The sequence below is a fragment of the Pygoscelis adeliae genome, unplaced genomic scaffold, assembly GCF_000699105.1.
Source record: "Pygoscelis adeliae isolate BGI_AS28 unplaced genomic scaffold, ASM69910v1 Scaffold4, whole genome shotgun sequence".
NCBI lineage: Eukaryota > Metazoa > Chordata > Aves > Sphenisciformes > Spheniscidae > Pygoscelis > Pygoscelis adeliae.
Window position 1 is genome coordinate 11,797,222 of NW_008824986.1, and position 17,873 is coordinate 11,815,094.

Sequence of the window (17,873 nt, forward strand, 5' to 3'; positions counted from 1 at the left end):
AGCACATGCTTAGTAATATTAACTTAGTAATACCAAAATCCTGTTGACTTTAATAAGGCTTACACATATTTATTTAAGTGCTTAGCTAAATTAGGGCTTGCAATCTCAGGAATCAATTCCATTCACCCCTACTCTTGCTGATAAGCCTGGATGGATGTGAGCAGTTTTATTGCCTCTGAAGGCATTGCTGTCCAAAAGTAATCAGTTTGGCTGTTATAACAGGACCTGCTGTACTACCAGGGGATAGATACCAGCAGTACCTGCTGTACTTTGGGGATCTGAGCTGCGCTTTCTGAAGTATGTCTTGATTGGGCTTTGCTCTCTCCAGGCTTGTGGGATGATCTGAGTGTCACAAACTCTGTGAATAAAACTTTTGATGATTAATTTTTGCTTTTAATACTGATTCTGATTATTGTAAGTTATTTCTGGCTGGTGAGTGGCAGCCCAACTTACCTTCTGTGGAGAATCTTACTGTGAGTTTGGGTTTATACGACCAAAACAGTGACAAAATTTTAATGTCCCTATTTCTTGATTGGTTTTTACATGAATAAAAATGCATCTCTCGCATTGTTTTGGATGCTCTTTAAAAGTAGTGTCTTATTTTGTCTGGGACCACTTAAATCTGTGGAAACCCCCAAATCCAAAAGAAAACAAGTGCCAGCTTCTCAGGCAGCAAGAAATGAAAACATTCCCCATAAAAATGCCAGTGAGAGCTAGCCTTCGTTGAGCAGAGGAGGAAAAAGATAATTTTGTGATGGGGATGCCATCAGACTGAATCCCTACCACCAGCCTCAATATGTTGAAGTCTTCAAAGCCAGTCTGTGAACCACCCAACTTACCTGTACTTGGTTTTAGGTAGTCAACACTGAAAGCAGTGAGGATTTTTATAGCCTTGGCTCATCCTCGGTAGAGTGAGCTATGGGTATTGAGGTGAACCAAGTGACTGGCCAAGTCGTTTTTGTTTGAACACTTGTTTAAACAAAGTTTATGGAGGGTGCAGCAGCAACGGCTGCCAGAGATGGTAGTAAATTGTGTTCTGCGTGCCTCTGTCCTCTGCTGACCACCTTGCCGGAGGGCGCGGGCTGCTTGCGTGGGCTCGCCAGGGACAAGGCTCGATTTACAGAGCCCAGGAAGAATGTAAGGAGATGATGAGTTGTGGGATTTTTGGAGGTTTTTTAGGTTTCTTTTTTTTTTTTTCCTTAATCCTTTGGGGAGCCTAGAATGACTCAACTTTGGTTTTGCTGAAAACTGTTTTTTAGTAGGCTACGTGGGAGGAAAAAGCCAGTTTTGCAATATTGGGAGTTTTCCTTGCTGAAACAAAGCTGGTTTAAAAATTCCCCTTCCCTTCTCTGTCCCCTGCTCTTTTTCCTTGTTACCACCCCAGTCCCAATCTGGCATGTTTCATGTTGACCGTAAATATCTTCACCCACTTTTTTCTAGCAAAGGCGTTCATGGATGATGTGGTCACTTGAGCAAATATTTGTCAGAAGCCCTCTCACCTCCTCTCCCCCTTTAAGCCTTTTGGATGTCTTACATTGAGGAATATTATGCAGAAGTTTATTTTTCCTAGCAGTAAATTATAGTGACCTGCATGAACGAATGGAATGGTAATAAGGATTATGGGATTTATTTAAATTCCTTTCCTGTAGAGAGGCAGAAAAGTAATGAGGTTTTTGAAAAGTGACTAGTGATTTGGGGTGCTGGGTACCCAGCTGATGGCACCCAAAGGTGCCCTGATTTTACCTGGGCAAATATTCAACATTTTCTGATGCTCGGGCCCTGTGAGACAGGAAATCAGAAGTCCAAAAGTGACTATTAGAAGTCACGACCTGCATTTTTGAGTTCCGTGTACTTAATCATTTTACTTCCTTTTTGCATTGAATTTGATGAGTTAGAGTGTAATTATTAGTTTACTTTGAAAACATATGTATGGGAATGCGCAGCCTAAGATACCTGTGTTGAATTTACTGTGAGTCTTTCAAGAGATACTGCATTGGGACTTTAACCTAAAAGGGGGATTGGTGTTAGAAAGCTCAGCCATTTCTGTGTTGCCAAAAGCTTGTGTGGAGGTTGGGCATAAAATTGCTGAAGCGGTAAATTAAGACTGGCCAGAAGGGGAAACTCTGACAGTTTTTCTAGTTAAGAGAGTTCTACAGAAGTTAATTTTGTGTGGGGTTTTTTTGTGTTTTCATATGAATTTTCAGTTCCCACAGGGTTGTGGAGAGTTATGGATGTTTGTTTAGAGGCAATTGCGTATGTAGACCGCATCTTACAAACTTCAGGTTGTAATTTTAGGTCAAGTTGTGTGTGGAAAACTGTCAGTTGAAAGCCTCTGAAATTGTCTTTCCTATATGGTTTAACTGGTTCCAGAGTTGATTAAGTGTAAGTAATAGCAAATGGTATTAAACATGGTAACGTATTACACTAACATGAGCATCTGACTGTATGGTGTAATGTAGAGAACTCTCTGATTATGTCACAGATTTGGGAGTTATCCCAGCAAAAATCATGCCAAATAATGACACAATGCTAGTTAGGAATATCCAGTATTCCTTGATGCCAATAACTTTCCAAACCTTGAACTCTTTTGACAATTAAAAGCCTGGAGCCAGCAGGGCTGAGTAGTTTTCAGTCAGAATGTAGGTGTGAAGTATTCTCGTTTTTACCTTGTAATTACTTGCAAGAACCCTCTTAAAATAGTCAACTCAGCTCAGATGGTCTCATTCAAATTTACAAACCTGGCAAAACCATTGCACTGAAGTTTTTACAATGGGAGTAGAAAATACTGAAGAAAAAAGCAGCAAGTCATTGGCAGCCTCTCTGTATTGCACAGGATACTTGTGCACATTGACAGCGTTAGTGGGGAATGAGTTGGCCAGAATATTCTGTGTTGGACAAAGTTGTTCTTTAAATGTTCGGGATACCCCAATCAACTGCCTCTTCCTCTCTCCTCCTCCTCCATTTCAAAACAGGGGCTTAAGCAGGCTGTATGCAGGGCTTTGCTCAGGGATACAAATGTGTTCGATTGCAGTAGTGGCAAATGGTGGCAATACAAAACTCCGTTAGGATTCTGTGAAAGGGGGACGGGTCGATTTTAGCTTTTTATTGGAGTACTACCCAGAGGCTTCAATTAATAATGGATACTTATTGTCCAAGGCAACGTGCCAGTGCACAGTAATTGCTTACAACCGAAATGCGGAGAGACTGGGAGAAGGAAATGTCACTGTCCATTTTATAGATGAAGAACTGAGCTGTGGAGTGATGAAATTTCTTGCCCTGGGTCACACAGGAAGCTGGTGGCAGAGCCAAAAAGTAAAGCTGATGCTTGAATCCTAATCCAGTACCTTAATTAAAAGAATGTTCTTTCCCTTGTACAGTTTAGCCCATCAGCTGGTTTTTTACATGCAGCTGAAATGCCTTTCTATTCTTTTGTATTTAACAGTAGGTAGAAACTCACATTTTTTTTATAGTAAGCTTACTTCTCATTAAACATATATGAAGTCATGCAGTCTTAGGGGAGGACGATTGCAAACGATGTGGTTTTCACTTATGAGTTGTATTGTAGTGAATCCGGGTTGTAGGAAGCAACGTGGGAATGCAGCCACTGAGACTTGTATATAATTAGATCACTCCTGGATTGCAATTATCGCTAGAGTACAATTTCAGCAGTGGTAGTTCTGTTTAAGCATGGAAGTAACTAATTGAATTTGTATTTTAATGGCAAAAAAAAGGTTGGTCTTTGAACGCTCCTAGTGCAGGTAGCCATTTCTGTCCTATTTAATGTCATCATCCAGGGAAACAAAAGATAGTTTGGTTTCAGACAAAGTTCAGCCCATTACCTCATTTACTGGGTTTTATAAGCAGCTGCCATAGCACGACACATCTTCCAAGAATGTGTAAGAAGACCCTGCTGTTTACTATAAAAATGAACATAACTTTCACAAATATTTTTTTTTTTAAAAAAGTCCTTTTGCAACCAGTTTAGCTGTACTTTGACCAGTTTCTAATTTACTTAATAGCCATGCCTTTGGTTCTCGTTACTGAGGAGTGAACTCCAGAGGTGGCAGAGTACCACACAGTTGTCCCTTAACAGTAATTCGTATTTTCATATGAAAACAGTGTGAGAATAACTTCTCATCCGGGAAGCATTTTAAATGACTCTCAGCTTAAAGCTTGTGCCCCAAAAATCTCATGTATGAGTGGTTTTACTGATGGGTGTGCAAAAAACCGCTTTTATTTTGAACTCGGAGGTGTAGAAGGCTTTAGAGTGAATTTTATTCTTGCTTTTTACAGAAAGTTATTAAAAAAAAAATCTACTTTTTTGCTATTGATACTTCACTGTTTATATTTCCCTTAGTTAAGGCAGAAGAAAAAACTTTGCTTTTGTTTCTACTCAGTTTTATTTTTGGATTTTCATGTGCTCTCAGAGTCTCTAGCGCAAACATGGCACAGACACATTTTTTTTTTTAAAGACATGTTTCCATTTTGTCATTCCCGAATTCATAAAAACATATGCATTGTTATTTGCTTTTTGCCGAGGCTTGTCTTGTCGAAATAAAGTTTCGAATTAGTTTGACTTAACTGTAGTACGTTCCTTAATTTCCAAAGAATTATTTTTAGGATTCAGGTTACATACGAAAAAGGAACCGACACCGACTAAATGCATGCCTTGGACGTTGCATCACTAATGTCTGGCAGGAGTTAAATGTAGGTATTACAACCAAGCCTAAACTTGTATTTCTGGCAGATGTGCTTGTAGTTGTTGACTGGCTCTCTACATGGACAAGCTTTGGCTTGACGTCTTCACCCAAGTGCTTGTGGCAGGGGACATGATGAGACAGGGGCTGAAAGCATTAAGGAATCCACACTGATGCTTGCCTTCAGGTATTTGGTTAGGCTGAGAGGGAAGAAGATTTTATTTAATGTGCTGATAAGCCTGAGTGTGGACTTTACACCTGGCACTAGGCTTTTGGCAAGGTGTGTGCATCTGAGAAGAAATTACGCAAATTGTTTAGTGCTGGAAGCTGTGCGGTTCACTCCTGAAAACAAAGACGACAGTGTGATGGTTCAGCTAAGGGAAAATGAAAGCTTATGTTTTTTCCCCCCTTTCTTAATAAGGTAAAAATATTCCAACGCCCTAGTTTTATAGCGTTAAAGCTTCTGATTTCATTGGAGTAGTCTGGCTAAATTACATTTTATGGACAAATGCTAGTGTCATTACTTCATCTGCTGGGTGAACAGTGAATTTGTCATGTTTGGAATGCTTCCTGCAGAATCTGCTGGGGGAGAACTGGTCTCCCTGTCCCACTTTCTGTCTTATTACAGCCCCAAGGCAGGTATTTCTTTCTTTTGATGAATGATGAACAGGATATTGTTTCAGCTCTGTTATTATAATTTTTAATCATACCTTCTAATTCATGCAGTATCCTACTCGTGGAAATGCAAGTAGGAATTTGCAGGAGTTGTCTGAAGATGCTAACAAAACTGTTGCCTTGTTAAAGGTGCAATTGACACATGTCGAAAGCCATGTCTGTGCCTAATCAGAGGGGCTTTTTGACCTGGTCCAGTCTTTTCTCAACAATTTTGTTACTGAAAAAAATGGCAGTGTATTTGGCAGCAAATTGGTAAAGTTACGTCCTCTTAAAAAAAGGGGGTGGGGGTGGGGCGGAGCTTGAATTATCACAAATATAGAAAAATTGTAAATGAACTGTGATACAGACTGGATGAATGGACCATATTAAAGGCAAACACAAGGTTATTAATCATGACTGCCTTATTAATGAGGAGTTTGCACCTGCATTTCTTCATGTTGTCCCCGAGTGTGGGAGGCAACGCAGAGGTGGGACAACTCTGTGGCTGTAATGGGATAGCTGCCCGTGGCGGGTAAGATGAATCCTAACTGAGACCACCCCACTGGTGGTTTTGGGGATTAAACTACGATTAAAAGAGATGTAGCAGAAGTGGAAGTGGATGGAGATGTGGTAGACTGGAGTGGTAGGCATTGGGGGTTGTGCATGATTGTATTTAGCTGAGGCTGGGGTTGATGGCACTGGGAAGGTACAAGAGTGAAACGGTGTGTGTGTGTGTCTTCCCAGAGGTTTATAATGCAGAAGAGAAAAAAGCTTGAGGGGTGGGTACTAGGGTGAGATAGGTAAGGGCGTGAGAGATCTGGCAGTACCAAAGTGTGGACAAATCAGTAAAGTGTGAAATTCTGTGGCTATTAGAGAAAAGGTTGCACTTACAACCTTCATCTTGGTGTCCTCTCCTCTCACTGTTCTGCAAACCACTGTGTGACTTGAAATCCAGAGGTGGCTGTATTTTATAGGTTTTCAGGATTTTAAGTCATTAGGTCATCTTTGGATACTACTGTTCCCATGGTGCAGCTTCAACAGCAGTTGTTCCATTTAAACATAAAAATAAAGTGAAATCTAATTTAATTATAATCTAAAAACCACATTAAAATCATAGTTTGTTAAGCACTTTTGAATATTGAACTGCTCTGTAAATATAAAATATTAAGATTATTTTTTCAGGTTGCTGTTTAAAAGGTTGCATGAATATGTTGAAATTTTTGGCTGTTCATGAAAGAAAAACACTGATACTGTCAGAACTTGAGCTGAGTGAAGAACTCAACATGACAGTGTATTAGTTGGAATAAAGTTAATCTTTACCATTTTTACAAGATGCTTGTGAAAGTCTAAAATTATATATACTTCTAGGGATTTTTAATCACCGTCACAAATTAGATGATCAAAATAGTTGCTTTTAAGTTGTATTCTGCCTTTACACGTGAATATGCATGCGTTGGTTAGTGTTTATACCTGCAGCAGCATCATTTCTGCTATCAGATTGGATTATATACATTACTGATTTCATTTCAGTAGTTGGTTTTAAATGTACCTATCCTTTGATACCTGTGCTAATGTACTGTCTAGAGTGTTGGTGAAAACCTCCGATGTCTACATTTGAATGAATATTCCAACAAATTACTTTTCCCGCCTCCGCTCTTCAGTGAAATTTTCTCATAAAGCAGTTCTGTTACCTGCTGCTCAGCCAGAGGCTGGTGACGGTGCTCCCTTGGCTTGGGGGACAGCGTATAAATCTGCCAATGAATAGGCACAACGAGGAGTGGTGTGCAGAGGGGTTTGTAAGGGCATCTCTCTCATTCACTATAAACAACTGAGAAATGTTCAGATGCGAGGAAATAGCTGTGCTGATTTTGCACGCGTCTGGCTTGGTAGGAAGCTGGGCTTTCGGCGTGTACGCTGAAAGGCAGAAAAATGTGGATGTAGAAGAGAGGTCAAGAACTGTAGAAAATAACAGAGAAAAGCTTTCTTGTTTTGGAGCACAAAGTTTACGTCCAAGTGTGGCCAGCTTTAGTGCTTGCTATGAAAGCTCTTGCATCTTGCAAAATTTACCTGGATTTACCTGAATTACTTGAAATATAGTGACAAATGTGTATAATCAGGGTTCTCCAAGAGCAGTCATCTTCAGCATCTGGTCCAACTTTTAGAACAGGTTATGGATTCTGTTGCAGAAATGAGTGTGATCCTGATGGAGGGACATCTCCCCTCCTGACATGGGTCCACATGAGCCAAACTTCATCATCAGGGGAGGCAAGCCCGAAGGCTGAGTGAGGTCCAACATAGACATGTCTTGAGGCTGAGCCAGGATGGTCCACCACAGAGCATTGAAACTCTGGGAGCTGGAGCTTCTCTCCTGCCCTGAGAGCCTGAGCACAGGTATGGTTGGTCAGCCGTGTCTAGCAGGGGAGGCAGAATACCATGGTCTTTTTGATAATTTCACACCTGCGTTCCTCAATAGAGCAAGTGTGCTGTGTAAGAAAAGGGGGAGAAGTGTAGAAATATAAGAGAGCTTTTAAAGTTTACATAATCTTCTTCCATTTTTCTTTAAAGGCAGACTGGTTTTCAGGAAGGGAAATTTGGAGGATGAAAAATACGTGGTCAGGTCACAATAACAACAGCAGTAATAACTTCCACCATGTGCTTTATGGCATCACTGGGTGCGCTGGTGAGTTAAAACCACTGCAGCTGGGAGAGGATATCATTCCCGTGGGAGAGATGTTTTTTGCCAGGCATAGGGTAAACCTTTGGCAGAGCCTACTGGAAAGCCCAGACCAACGATGCTGGACCCCAGCATTATCTTTGGTTATTATAAAGCAGCTGAGTGCTGGGAGCCGTGCACGGTACAAAGGATGATATCTCTGTGCATAAAAATTAGTGCTGTCTCTGGAAACGGCCAGAACAATAAAAATTTACCACTTGTCTGTGAGAAGTCACAAGCTGTTTTTCATATACTCTTGTAGCCTCTTTCTTTTAGGGCACACTGAAAAGAATTTCAATGAAAATTTCAGCTCCTCATTGTTTTGTTTCCCGTGTTTTTTTCAAACCAAAATAAGGCCTCTCCCCTCTTTGTTCGGACATGTATGAAGCTTTTGCTTATGCATGCACTGTGTGAGGAATACTGCAAGTGAGCGCCAAGATTAGTGTTGTACAACTCTTGCTGCTATGACTTTTTCTGCTCCGTGGGGCTGATGAAACCCACGCTGTGTCAGCCTGACAACAGGGCTTTGCTTTAAAGACAAACTGGTCTTAAAACCCTGTTGATAATTTCATGTTTTAAAACAAGAGCCTGCCTTAGCCTTGGGCTTGCTGGATGTTCCCGTCTCTTTTAACCCTCTGATATATGTGTGATTTGAAAAGATAGCTTTTAACTAGTTCTGATTATGATTTCCACCCCACCACTGTTTTCACTGACATCAACGGGCTTTGTATCAAGCCAAATAAGTCAGTCTTGCTTGCTTTCTTTTCCCCGGCTTGCTGCCATATGAGAAAGTGGTGTGCAGATGAACTTATGCTGTAAAGGTGTTATGCGAAGATGAATTTTAGCTAAAATGCATATAGGACAGCAAGCTGAAGCTATGCTGTAGAGCTATCCAAAGAGACAGATGGGATAACATCAGTGGGAGTTTTGCCTGCTGGAGAAACCATGTCATTACTTCAAATTGGAGGTGAAGGTGGTGAAGCCAAGGACAAAGAGTTTGAATACACCTGATTAGTTTCTGTAAAGATTTTAAAAAGGCATTGCCTTTTACTCAGCCGGCCTTGGTAAGTAGGAGGGCTTGGGTGGCGCAAGGAAGTTGGCTGGGGTGGCAAAGGCTTTGCTATGGGTAGGAGGCTGCCTGATTCTGGTGTCTGTGACAACGTTTTAACCTTTAGAACTGAAATGCTTTAATAGCCAGTATTAAAATGTTTATAATCTTATGAGAAAGTATTCAGTGACAACAGGGGATATATGGAGTCTGGTTCCCTGCTGTCTCACTTTATACTGACTGCTGATACTGGTCCACAAACCAAAGCAGAGATGGACATTTGGGCCCAGTAGTTAGCAATGATGAAGTGTGTGACACAGCAGCAGAAAGAAATGCCTCAAGTTTATATAAAAGGCTTCTAAATTTGAGGACAAAGGGAGTTTAGAAAGTGGTTATGGAGGTTAGTCCCTCACTCCATCTGCATGAGCAGATCCCTGAGCTGCTGCGGGCCTTGCCGGGTTCACTTGTGAGGGCCAGGAGCTCCAGCTGCAGTGATACCCCTTTTGAGCTCTTGGCCACTGAGATGACTTCTTCGAGTAGCATTGGGCCAATAGGAAATGCTGTACATGGAGACTCCTGCTGTACAGAAACATTGAATAGTATGAACATTTTTTGGCTAATGCCTACTGATAAAAGATGCCAAAATTTGTAAGGCATGATTTCATCAGCACTGGTAATGCTGGTCTGATCCATAAGTTATTCTGCTAGTCTGCCTGAAAGACTCCTGTTCTTTATCAAGCATTCTTGCCAGGGATGGTCTTTATCTCTTAGTGTTTAATGACAGTGATCTGTTATTCCTTGTAGCCTTAATACTTTTTCTGATTTTGCTGAGTTTGGGAAGAAAGCATTGTCCCTAACTTGCTGTGGATGCTACCTTGGCGTGTATAAATTACCTAGGAAGCGATGATTTGAGGGGTGTGTATGTATGTACATATAAATGGAACATGACAGTTCAGCAGCACTTCTGAATTGGCTATAAACAACATGCAGTGCTTCATATTATGCAGAAAAGAAACCAAACTGACGTGCAGCTGGTAGAAGCTGCTCAGCTCCTGGCTCACGTATATATAGTGTATGACATTAATTAGTAGAGGCATTTTGCCTACACCTGCTCAGTTGTTTCTGATCTTTTGAAAGAGCAGCCAGCACTCAACCTTACTGTTCCACGCCATGGAGCAACTAGTGGAGTTAGCAGTGTTTTCCTTCCAGCATTTCATAGAGCACAAGCCCCCATAAGCAATTGCTTATTGCTGGAGAAAGGAAGTGAAGGTTTGGCTTGGCCCATGTGTAGAAAGCTACCTTGAAGGAGGAAATTCCTGTGGGACTCTGACATCTGTTTGGTTAGACCCCTCCTACACCACTCTACCTAGGGGTACGGAGAGCAAGTGTAGTTTCAAATCGAGTCCTTTGTATGAACTTGGATAATGCTGGATTTATAGAGAAATCTGAGTTGCAATTCCTCATGCCTTGGCTGCTCCTGGAATTCTCCTCAAAAGAGCTCTCTAATTCAGAGAGCAATAATTAATCCAGCCTCTGAGTGCTCATGAACTGAGGCCAGATTTGCAGCTCGTGTAGGTGGGATCTTTCATGAAGGACAGTGATCCTTGTGTCTCTCCTTCCAAACTGCTTTCTTTGCTGTCATCTAGAGTAGCATAGAAACTTGAAAGGTCTTCACTCACTGAAGGGTGAGAGATTGATAAGGATTTAATGTTTCTTTTGATGGTCGATATTTAGCCCAAATAAGTAGTGATCAGAGACTGATATCCTGTGGTTGGCCCAGTGGCTTTAGTAAATGCCTTCACCCGATGGTAGGTATCCACACCACCAAAAAACATCATCAGAGCCAGCAATAATAGTATGTATGTGTACAGTCTCAACAGGGATGCCAAAAATTGAGCGTAGATACAGAGTGGCTTGCACAGGTAGAGAGAGTTGTTTCCTCAAACTGTGGGTGAAATGACTGTTAGTGCCACTTCTGAGAAGAAACGATATTTCAGCTTTGAGGTGGCACAGGGTGCACTGGGCCCTGTGGGAAGCTGGAGCTGTACCTGAGAGGTTTCACCTTCCTGTCAACTCCAGGCAGCAGTTAAGTCACCTGAGAAGTTACCACATAACTGCATTTTCTGTTGGAGCAGTTTTGGTAATCCCGTGGGTATAGTTTGGAAGAGGGCATGAGGAGGGGGCTCTGGGTGTCCCAGAGATGGGTGATACCACTGGCTTCCCACTCCACGAGGCTTGTCGGTGGGTCAGTTGGTGGTGTGAGGGATGTGTTGGGCAGATGTGCATCTGTCTGTAAAGTTACCTGCCAAGGAAATCCCCAGACGTAACATGTTGGATAGGGGAGGACACATGCAGTTAATTTGGGGACAGAGCCGTGTAGCAACACATTCTTCCATCAGCAGTGCTGCTCCCTGAGCTCGGTGGCCTTCAGGGACCTCTGGTGTTAGGTATATGGCTCAGTGGAAATGGTGGGAAAGTCCTGCGTACTGAAACACGAGGGACAGGTATTCCAGTCCAAGTGTATGATGAAAAGGCTGTGATTGATTTTTAAGGCTGAAGAGTCAGTCTTGCAAGTTTGGGATGCTAAGCCAAAGACAAGGCAAGAGCCTGTGATTACAGTCTGGCCTAAAACACTGTAGGATGCTTTTGAGACCTATAATTTACGGGCTAATTAGCATTTGCCAAAGCAACAGATGTTGCATGATCGGAAGGAAGGTGGTTAGGAATGGGCAGTGTTTTCACTGAACAGGGTCCAGCCCACTGCTGAAGACTTGCCATGCTCATAGTCAGGCAAAATTCGGCTAGAGCTGAATGTGCTGTGCTGACCAGGGCAAGTGAAGAGGGCATGGCAGGTCTGTGTTTTCAGTTAAGCAGAGAGACAGCTGGAACTGCTTCATTTTTTATTCAGTGATGACTGAATACATAGAACCTCTATGGGCTACCGATCCAGAATGGTTACTGATGTACTGAGAGGCATCGTTTGAGGGAGCCCTCTGTAGCATCACAGTGGCAGCCGTCAAGACGACTCCTCAGGAGTCAGTAACATTTCAAAACTGGTATTAAAGACTCTGATAAATGTGTCTTGTCTAATTAAAAATTGTGGAAAAGAATTAGATAACTTTTTTTCTCCCCACCCCCCTCAATCGAGGATCTCCCCGTTGTCCCCAGAACTCATGTCTGGTCTTGCATTTGCTATTCAGCTTTTATTTTCTTAGGCTGCACTTGAATCACACATTTGCAAGGAGAGGAAACAAGCACATTCAAAAGGAGAAAATAAGAGTAGTTTTCATTTTTTATGTTTTTAAATGAATCAAATGCCTTATCTAAAGCCCATTGAATTCCATGTGAGTTTTTCCCCTGACTTCAATGGGCTTTGGTTCTGGCTTTTAGCTCCCATGAAAGGTCCTGAACTGTCTGTGCTAGGGTGACAAGGAAGCTTGGATAGACAATTACCAGAGCTCTTCTCAGCCCCTGGCACAGCCAGGTTGCTAAGGAGACTTGGCCTCAGGATGGGCCCCAGAGCTCACCCCTTCCGGTGTTATTGTCTCCTCTCCCTGCCAAGGCACTCCAGTAGCGGCAGAGCCACTCTTTCGGTCACAATGCACTCTACTTCTGCCTCTGGCAGCAGCAAATCCTGCCCTACATCTTCCCTTCGCCGGCATGCTCGGCGAGCAGCCTCTCTTCCCGCAGTTTTTCCATCCCTGCACTAGGACTGGAGTAGTGGGATCGCATCTTCTGGTCTCTGTTGGCTGTGAAACTTGGGCTTTGGCCCCTGTCACCCACCTCCGTACCCCAGCGTCTTCACCTCATATGTTTGCATCATGACTTTCCTGTCTCTCTCCTCTCTGATTTCCCTCCGTGTTGGCTGCAGCTGGTCAGCAAAAAAAATTGGAGGAGATAAAGCCGAGGATGGGAGAGAGATGAGGCCCTTTTGTAGGAACCACCTGTCCAGGGACTTAAACTTCTTAAAGAGCCAGTTCTCAGGACTCGTGAAGTGTGCAGGCTCCGGTAGTCATTTCTAGGATAGTTCTTCCACTCGCTTCGCCCTCCATCATCTGTGGCAGGATGGGCTCCCACCCACCTCCAGGTGTCCTGAAGGGCTGGGGGTTTCCTGGGCAGCTCCTTCTATTGCGCCAGTTTTTCAGAAACTTGGACTTTACCAGCTTGCTTGGATTCTTTGCAGATTTCTCTCTTGGAAGAAGGTATTCTGAAGTTTTAACATTAACAGGCTAAATAACAGGGTTTTTTAAGCCATTGGGCAGGTCTGTTTGTCAGTTGTCTTTTCAGATAGCGAGTCTGTTTGTCTGTAGATAAGCAAGCAGAATTGCTCAAGCAATTCTGAGCAGCAGTGCTGAAGCCCTAGGCATTTTTATGGTGGTGTAAAATTTAGATGCTTGTAGCCTTGAATATGATCTACTTCACGTGAGCAATCATTTTCACTCTGCCTTTTGTAGATAATTGACTCCTCGAATGGGGATGATGTTGGTTTTGTATCTAAACTGCAAGTTGGAGAAAGCAAGCTGATGTCTGTCTCTTAAGGTGGGATCCAGCATTAAGCATGCTTTCTCTTTAAAAAGTATTATAAAGTTAGACTTTGGGAAGAACTAGAATAAAAATGAAATGTAACATATGGAGACTTACACAAAATTATCAGTTTGGCTCAATTACATTCAGCTCAATATACAGAAAATATTTTTTGAATTTTAAAAATTTTTAAACATCCATTACATTCGCTTTTAAACATCTATTACATTTCAGTTGAACCAGGAAGGTCTGTTTAAGAAAGCAGGGCATATCTATGAAAAACCATGTAGATCTGTATGTAGTTCACTAAGTAACTAATATTTATGGTAATAAAATAGTATCTACTACTTTTTATGGTCCTTATGATGTAGTGTTTAGTATGCTTCAAGACAGCTAATCTATGGGGTGATTTTCTGCATCATAGCATATGCTGTTGACTTGTTTTTGAAACGTTGTGTTAGCAGTGAGAGTGAAACACTAAAATTTCAGTGGTCAAATAGTAAAGATTTATTTCTTGAGGTTCTGATTCAATTCAATATTAATGAGCAAGGGGAATATTGAAATCAGTAGGGCTACAGAGCTATGAGATTGGTTGCCAGCTTGTTTTGCATGAAAATACTGTTTGAGTTAAATAACTAGAGATGTATATGGCATTATAGTTTAGTGATGATCCTGATTATAATTATTAGGTTATGTAAGGCTAATGATAAAATTAGTTTCACCACCCTTTAAGATTTTTTTTTTTAAAGGCAACTTTGACTCTTTTGCTAGTCTTTAGCAAAAAAGAACACACCATTTCCACCTAATATTAGTGTAGCCAGTTGTTTGAGTGATGATATCTGCTTACAAAGTAAGGCTTGTATTTTAAACGTGAAATAGTGATGTGAGATTTATGAATGTGGGTTTGACAGTACCTATGCTTAAGCAGAGTCCTTAGGTGTGTGTGGTTTGCAGAGAAATAGGAAAGACAGGATAGCATCCTGAAATGACTATTTCCAAGAAATGATACTGTGCAGGATTATGGTTGGTCATTTGTAATTACTGGAAGATTCTCCATATTTAGTTATTTTCCCCAATACTGAGTGTATTTCTTGTGGTCCTTGGACTCCAGGATTGTCATGAAACCCTGCTGAATTTGCATCATGACGGTTATGTTCTTTTGTGCTGTTTGCCTGTGTGGGCATAGGAATACTCCTTTCTGCTGAAGTGGGGGAGTTGACAGACACCAATCATTGCTCCATATGTCAGAGGGCAACTAAAGTTTGTTTTTAACACATTTACCATTAGAGAAGAAATTTCACAAATGTCTTACCTGTACATATGCACACACTTTATTTACTTTTTTTAAAGGAATTTGGGACCAAGAATGTAAGAACTTTGCTTTTACTTCTTTGCTTTGCCTCCTCTCTTTTGGTAGAGGAAAGGTTTGACAGTCGTCAATAAAAGATTAAATCATTGATGGCTATCGGGATAAACTAAACACATTTCGTGTGTTGATGCTGGCATAGTAGGAACTTTTCCAAGATGTTTCAGGCCTCATTCTCTGATTTGTTTAAGGGCAGAGAATAAGGTCACAAAGGAAATCAAACCCTGATGTGGAGAAATGAAACATGAGGCCTACTGACTTCTAAAAAACATTTTAAATAACATTCTCTAAGGTTTCATTTTATACTGAAGGCAGCTGTAATAAGTTTTGGAAGATGGTGTAAGGTTTCTATTAAAGAGAGATTTTTGCTTGCTGTTTTTGTACCCAAATGAAGGAGCAAGGGAGATGGAATTAGAGCTTATTTAGTATAAGGTGAGAAACTAAAAGTTCTCTCCAGAACTGTAAAATAGTAATTCATATGTTCTACTGTAATTTACAAATTAAAAAATATTAAACTGTTCCTACATCTCTGAAAATGACACACATAGCCATGGAATAATTTAATAACTGCAACACAAATGCACTTTTACCGCAAGTAAAATAAGACTGCTGCTTTGTAGTACGCTGCCAGTGTAGCCTCAGTGAATAAATTCCCAGTAGATGTTTGCCGCATGCCAAATATATTGGACTGTATAAAAGATCCCATTGTTCCATGGGCATCATTATTTGCTATTACGCTTGCAATGTTTGCTTGTGAAACAGTTTATTGGAAACTAGTATGTTTAAGAAGGAACGCTTGATTTGAAATTCGGTTGATTTGGCTCGTAATGTCAAAGCTTTCATAGTGTACAGCCTCTAAAAATAAATATTTAGGTCTGCCTGTTTTTTTACTTATCTTCGAAAGAATTCCTGGAGCAGGGGAGAATGGACAGCTCGGGCTGGGGATGGGCAATGGCCTTTTCACTTCTAATTCATGTGTTGAAAGTATATATAGGCCAGTATTAACTGTACATTCTTATAAAAAGAAACGGACAGTGTTAAGTTTGCATGAAGAAGGTGGTGAGTTCCCAGCTAGGCTGATGAAACTGCAGCTCTCTGAAGGTTTTCTGGGGAGGGTGGTATTGTCTGTTGCACTTACTGGGTAATAAAGAAATTTGGTAACCAGGGTTGTAATTTTGAGGGCTTTCTCTTACGGTATGTTTGAATGAAAAGTTTTTATGCTTTGCCCACCTGCCTTTTCCAGCAAAAAAAGGCTGTCGGTCGCCCTGGAGGCTGGGGAGCTGGGCTCATGCCCTCCCCACCACCCAGAAGATTTTAGCAGCTTTTAGATCAGGCTTAGTGAGAGTGGTGGAAAGTTGCCTTGCTGTCATAGCTGAGGGCGAGGCTCCCATCGATGCTTTGCCCAAAGGCTATGTATATTGCATCCACAAAATTGGGCTAGGAATGCTGGCTGTAGCAGCTCTCTAGCCACCCAGATGATACAGGGTGCACTCGGTATATTCAGTGATGTAAGCTTGACCAAGAACATTTGATAAATGCTTAAGCAAGTCCATGGATTAAAAGCTCTGTTGGCTCACATTTAAATACACTGCAGTTTTCCAGAGAACTGTCTATTTCCCTGTGTCCTGCTCAGAATAAGAACGAACTGGTATTTCTGCTGCTGTGTCTGGGTAAAGTAGAGAGCAGCTGTCATGGTAGTACTGGTCAGAGTGTTTTGAAAAGTCGAGCTGTCTGGTATGTGCATCCTGCGTGAGGAGTTTCAATGCTGAGGCTTCTGCTGGTAGTTTTGAGAAATTCCCTTTGGTTCATTTTAATACATTAATCAGTTTTTTTAAATTAATCAATAATCTTTCTTCCTAATTTGTGGAGGTTTAGTGCAATTAGAATGTTTCAAAACTCAGAGGTACTTATTACAATAGCTCAAGAAAAAAAGAAGAAAGATATTTTACTTAATTCTTGCTGAGCTGAACTGTGAAAAATGCTTAAAGTTTCTAAGCAAGGTTTCTCCCCTCCCCCCAAATAGCAATTCTTTATATTACAAGTGTAGTGCTCAAGTCATCTCCTTTGAACTGTAGTTTTTGTTATACGTTTTGGCTGCAGTGTTATTTCGGAGGAGTCAGCCAACAGGCTTACAGGGCTTTTTGGCTCGAGTTCACTTACAGTTTTCTTGGCAGCTCTGCTTCTTTATGCATCTTTATTTCTCTCCCTCTCCCCCCGCCCCCCCCGGCTTCTCGCTCTCCCTCCCCAATCACCGCACAGGCCCATCCTCCAAGCTGGTCTTCCAGCAAATGCCTCTGCAGTCGTCGGAGGTGACGTCGAGTTTGTCTGCAAAGTCTACAGTGATGCTCAACCTCATATTCAGTGGATAAAACATGTGGAGAAGAATGGCAGTAAATACGGACCAGATGGACTGCCGTATCTTCAGGTTTTAAAGGTGAGGCTTTACAGACGCCGGTGATGGTGACAACTTCTTTAAAGCATTGAATTTATTTGATGTAAATCCATCTGAACATCTTTTGAAAATGGAAGTGTTTATGTTACAAATGAAATAATGAGTTCGATAAACATTTGATTGTCTAAATGCTAATTGTGCATCTTATAGACACTGTTTTGCTCTTTTTTACTTCCATGAAGTCCTTTATCTCTGAATATTTCAGGCATGACTTACTCAGAAAAAAATGAAAACCCTCTTAAAGAATGTCATTGATATTTATGTATGGGTAGAATGCATCCAAACCATACTAGGGACAATCTACTCCATTTCTTTCATGTTTCTTCAGCTTCTTTATTTCAAAGTAATGTGACACCTGCTGCCAAAAGCTTGTTGGCAGGATTGGGTTTTCTGGATGCTGAGCCTGCAGAGATGTCCAT

At 41.4% G+C, this 17,873-nt stretch overlaps 1 protein-coding gene across 1 annotated transcript in view; it reads left to right on the forward strand.

Moving 5' to 3' along the window:
* Positions 1–17,873, forward strand: part of FGFR2 (fibroblast growth factor receptor 2) — an 81,664-nt gene that overhangs the window by 32,164 nt on the left and 31,627 nt on the right. The window contains exon 9 of the mRNA XM_009325895.1: positions 17,244–17,436. Within this exon, the coding sequence (XP_009324170.1) occupies positions 17,244–17,436 (193 nt within the window). The remainder of the gene's footprint in view (positions 1–17,243; positions 17,437–17,873) is intronic.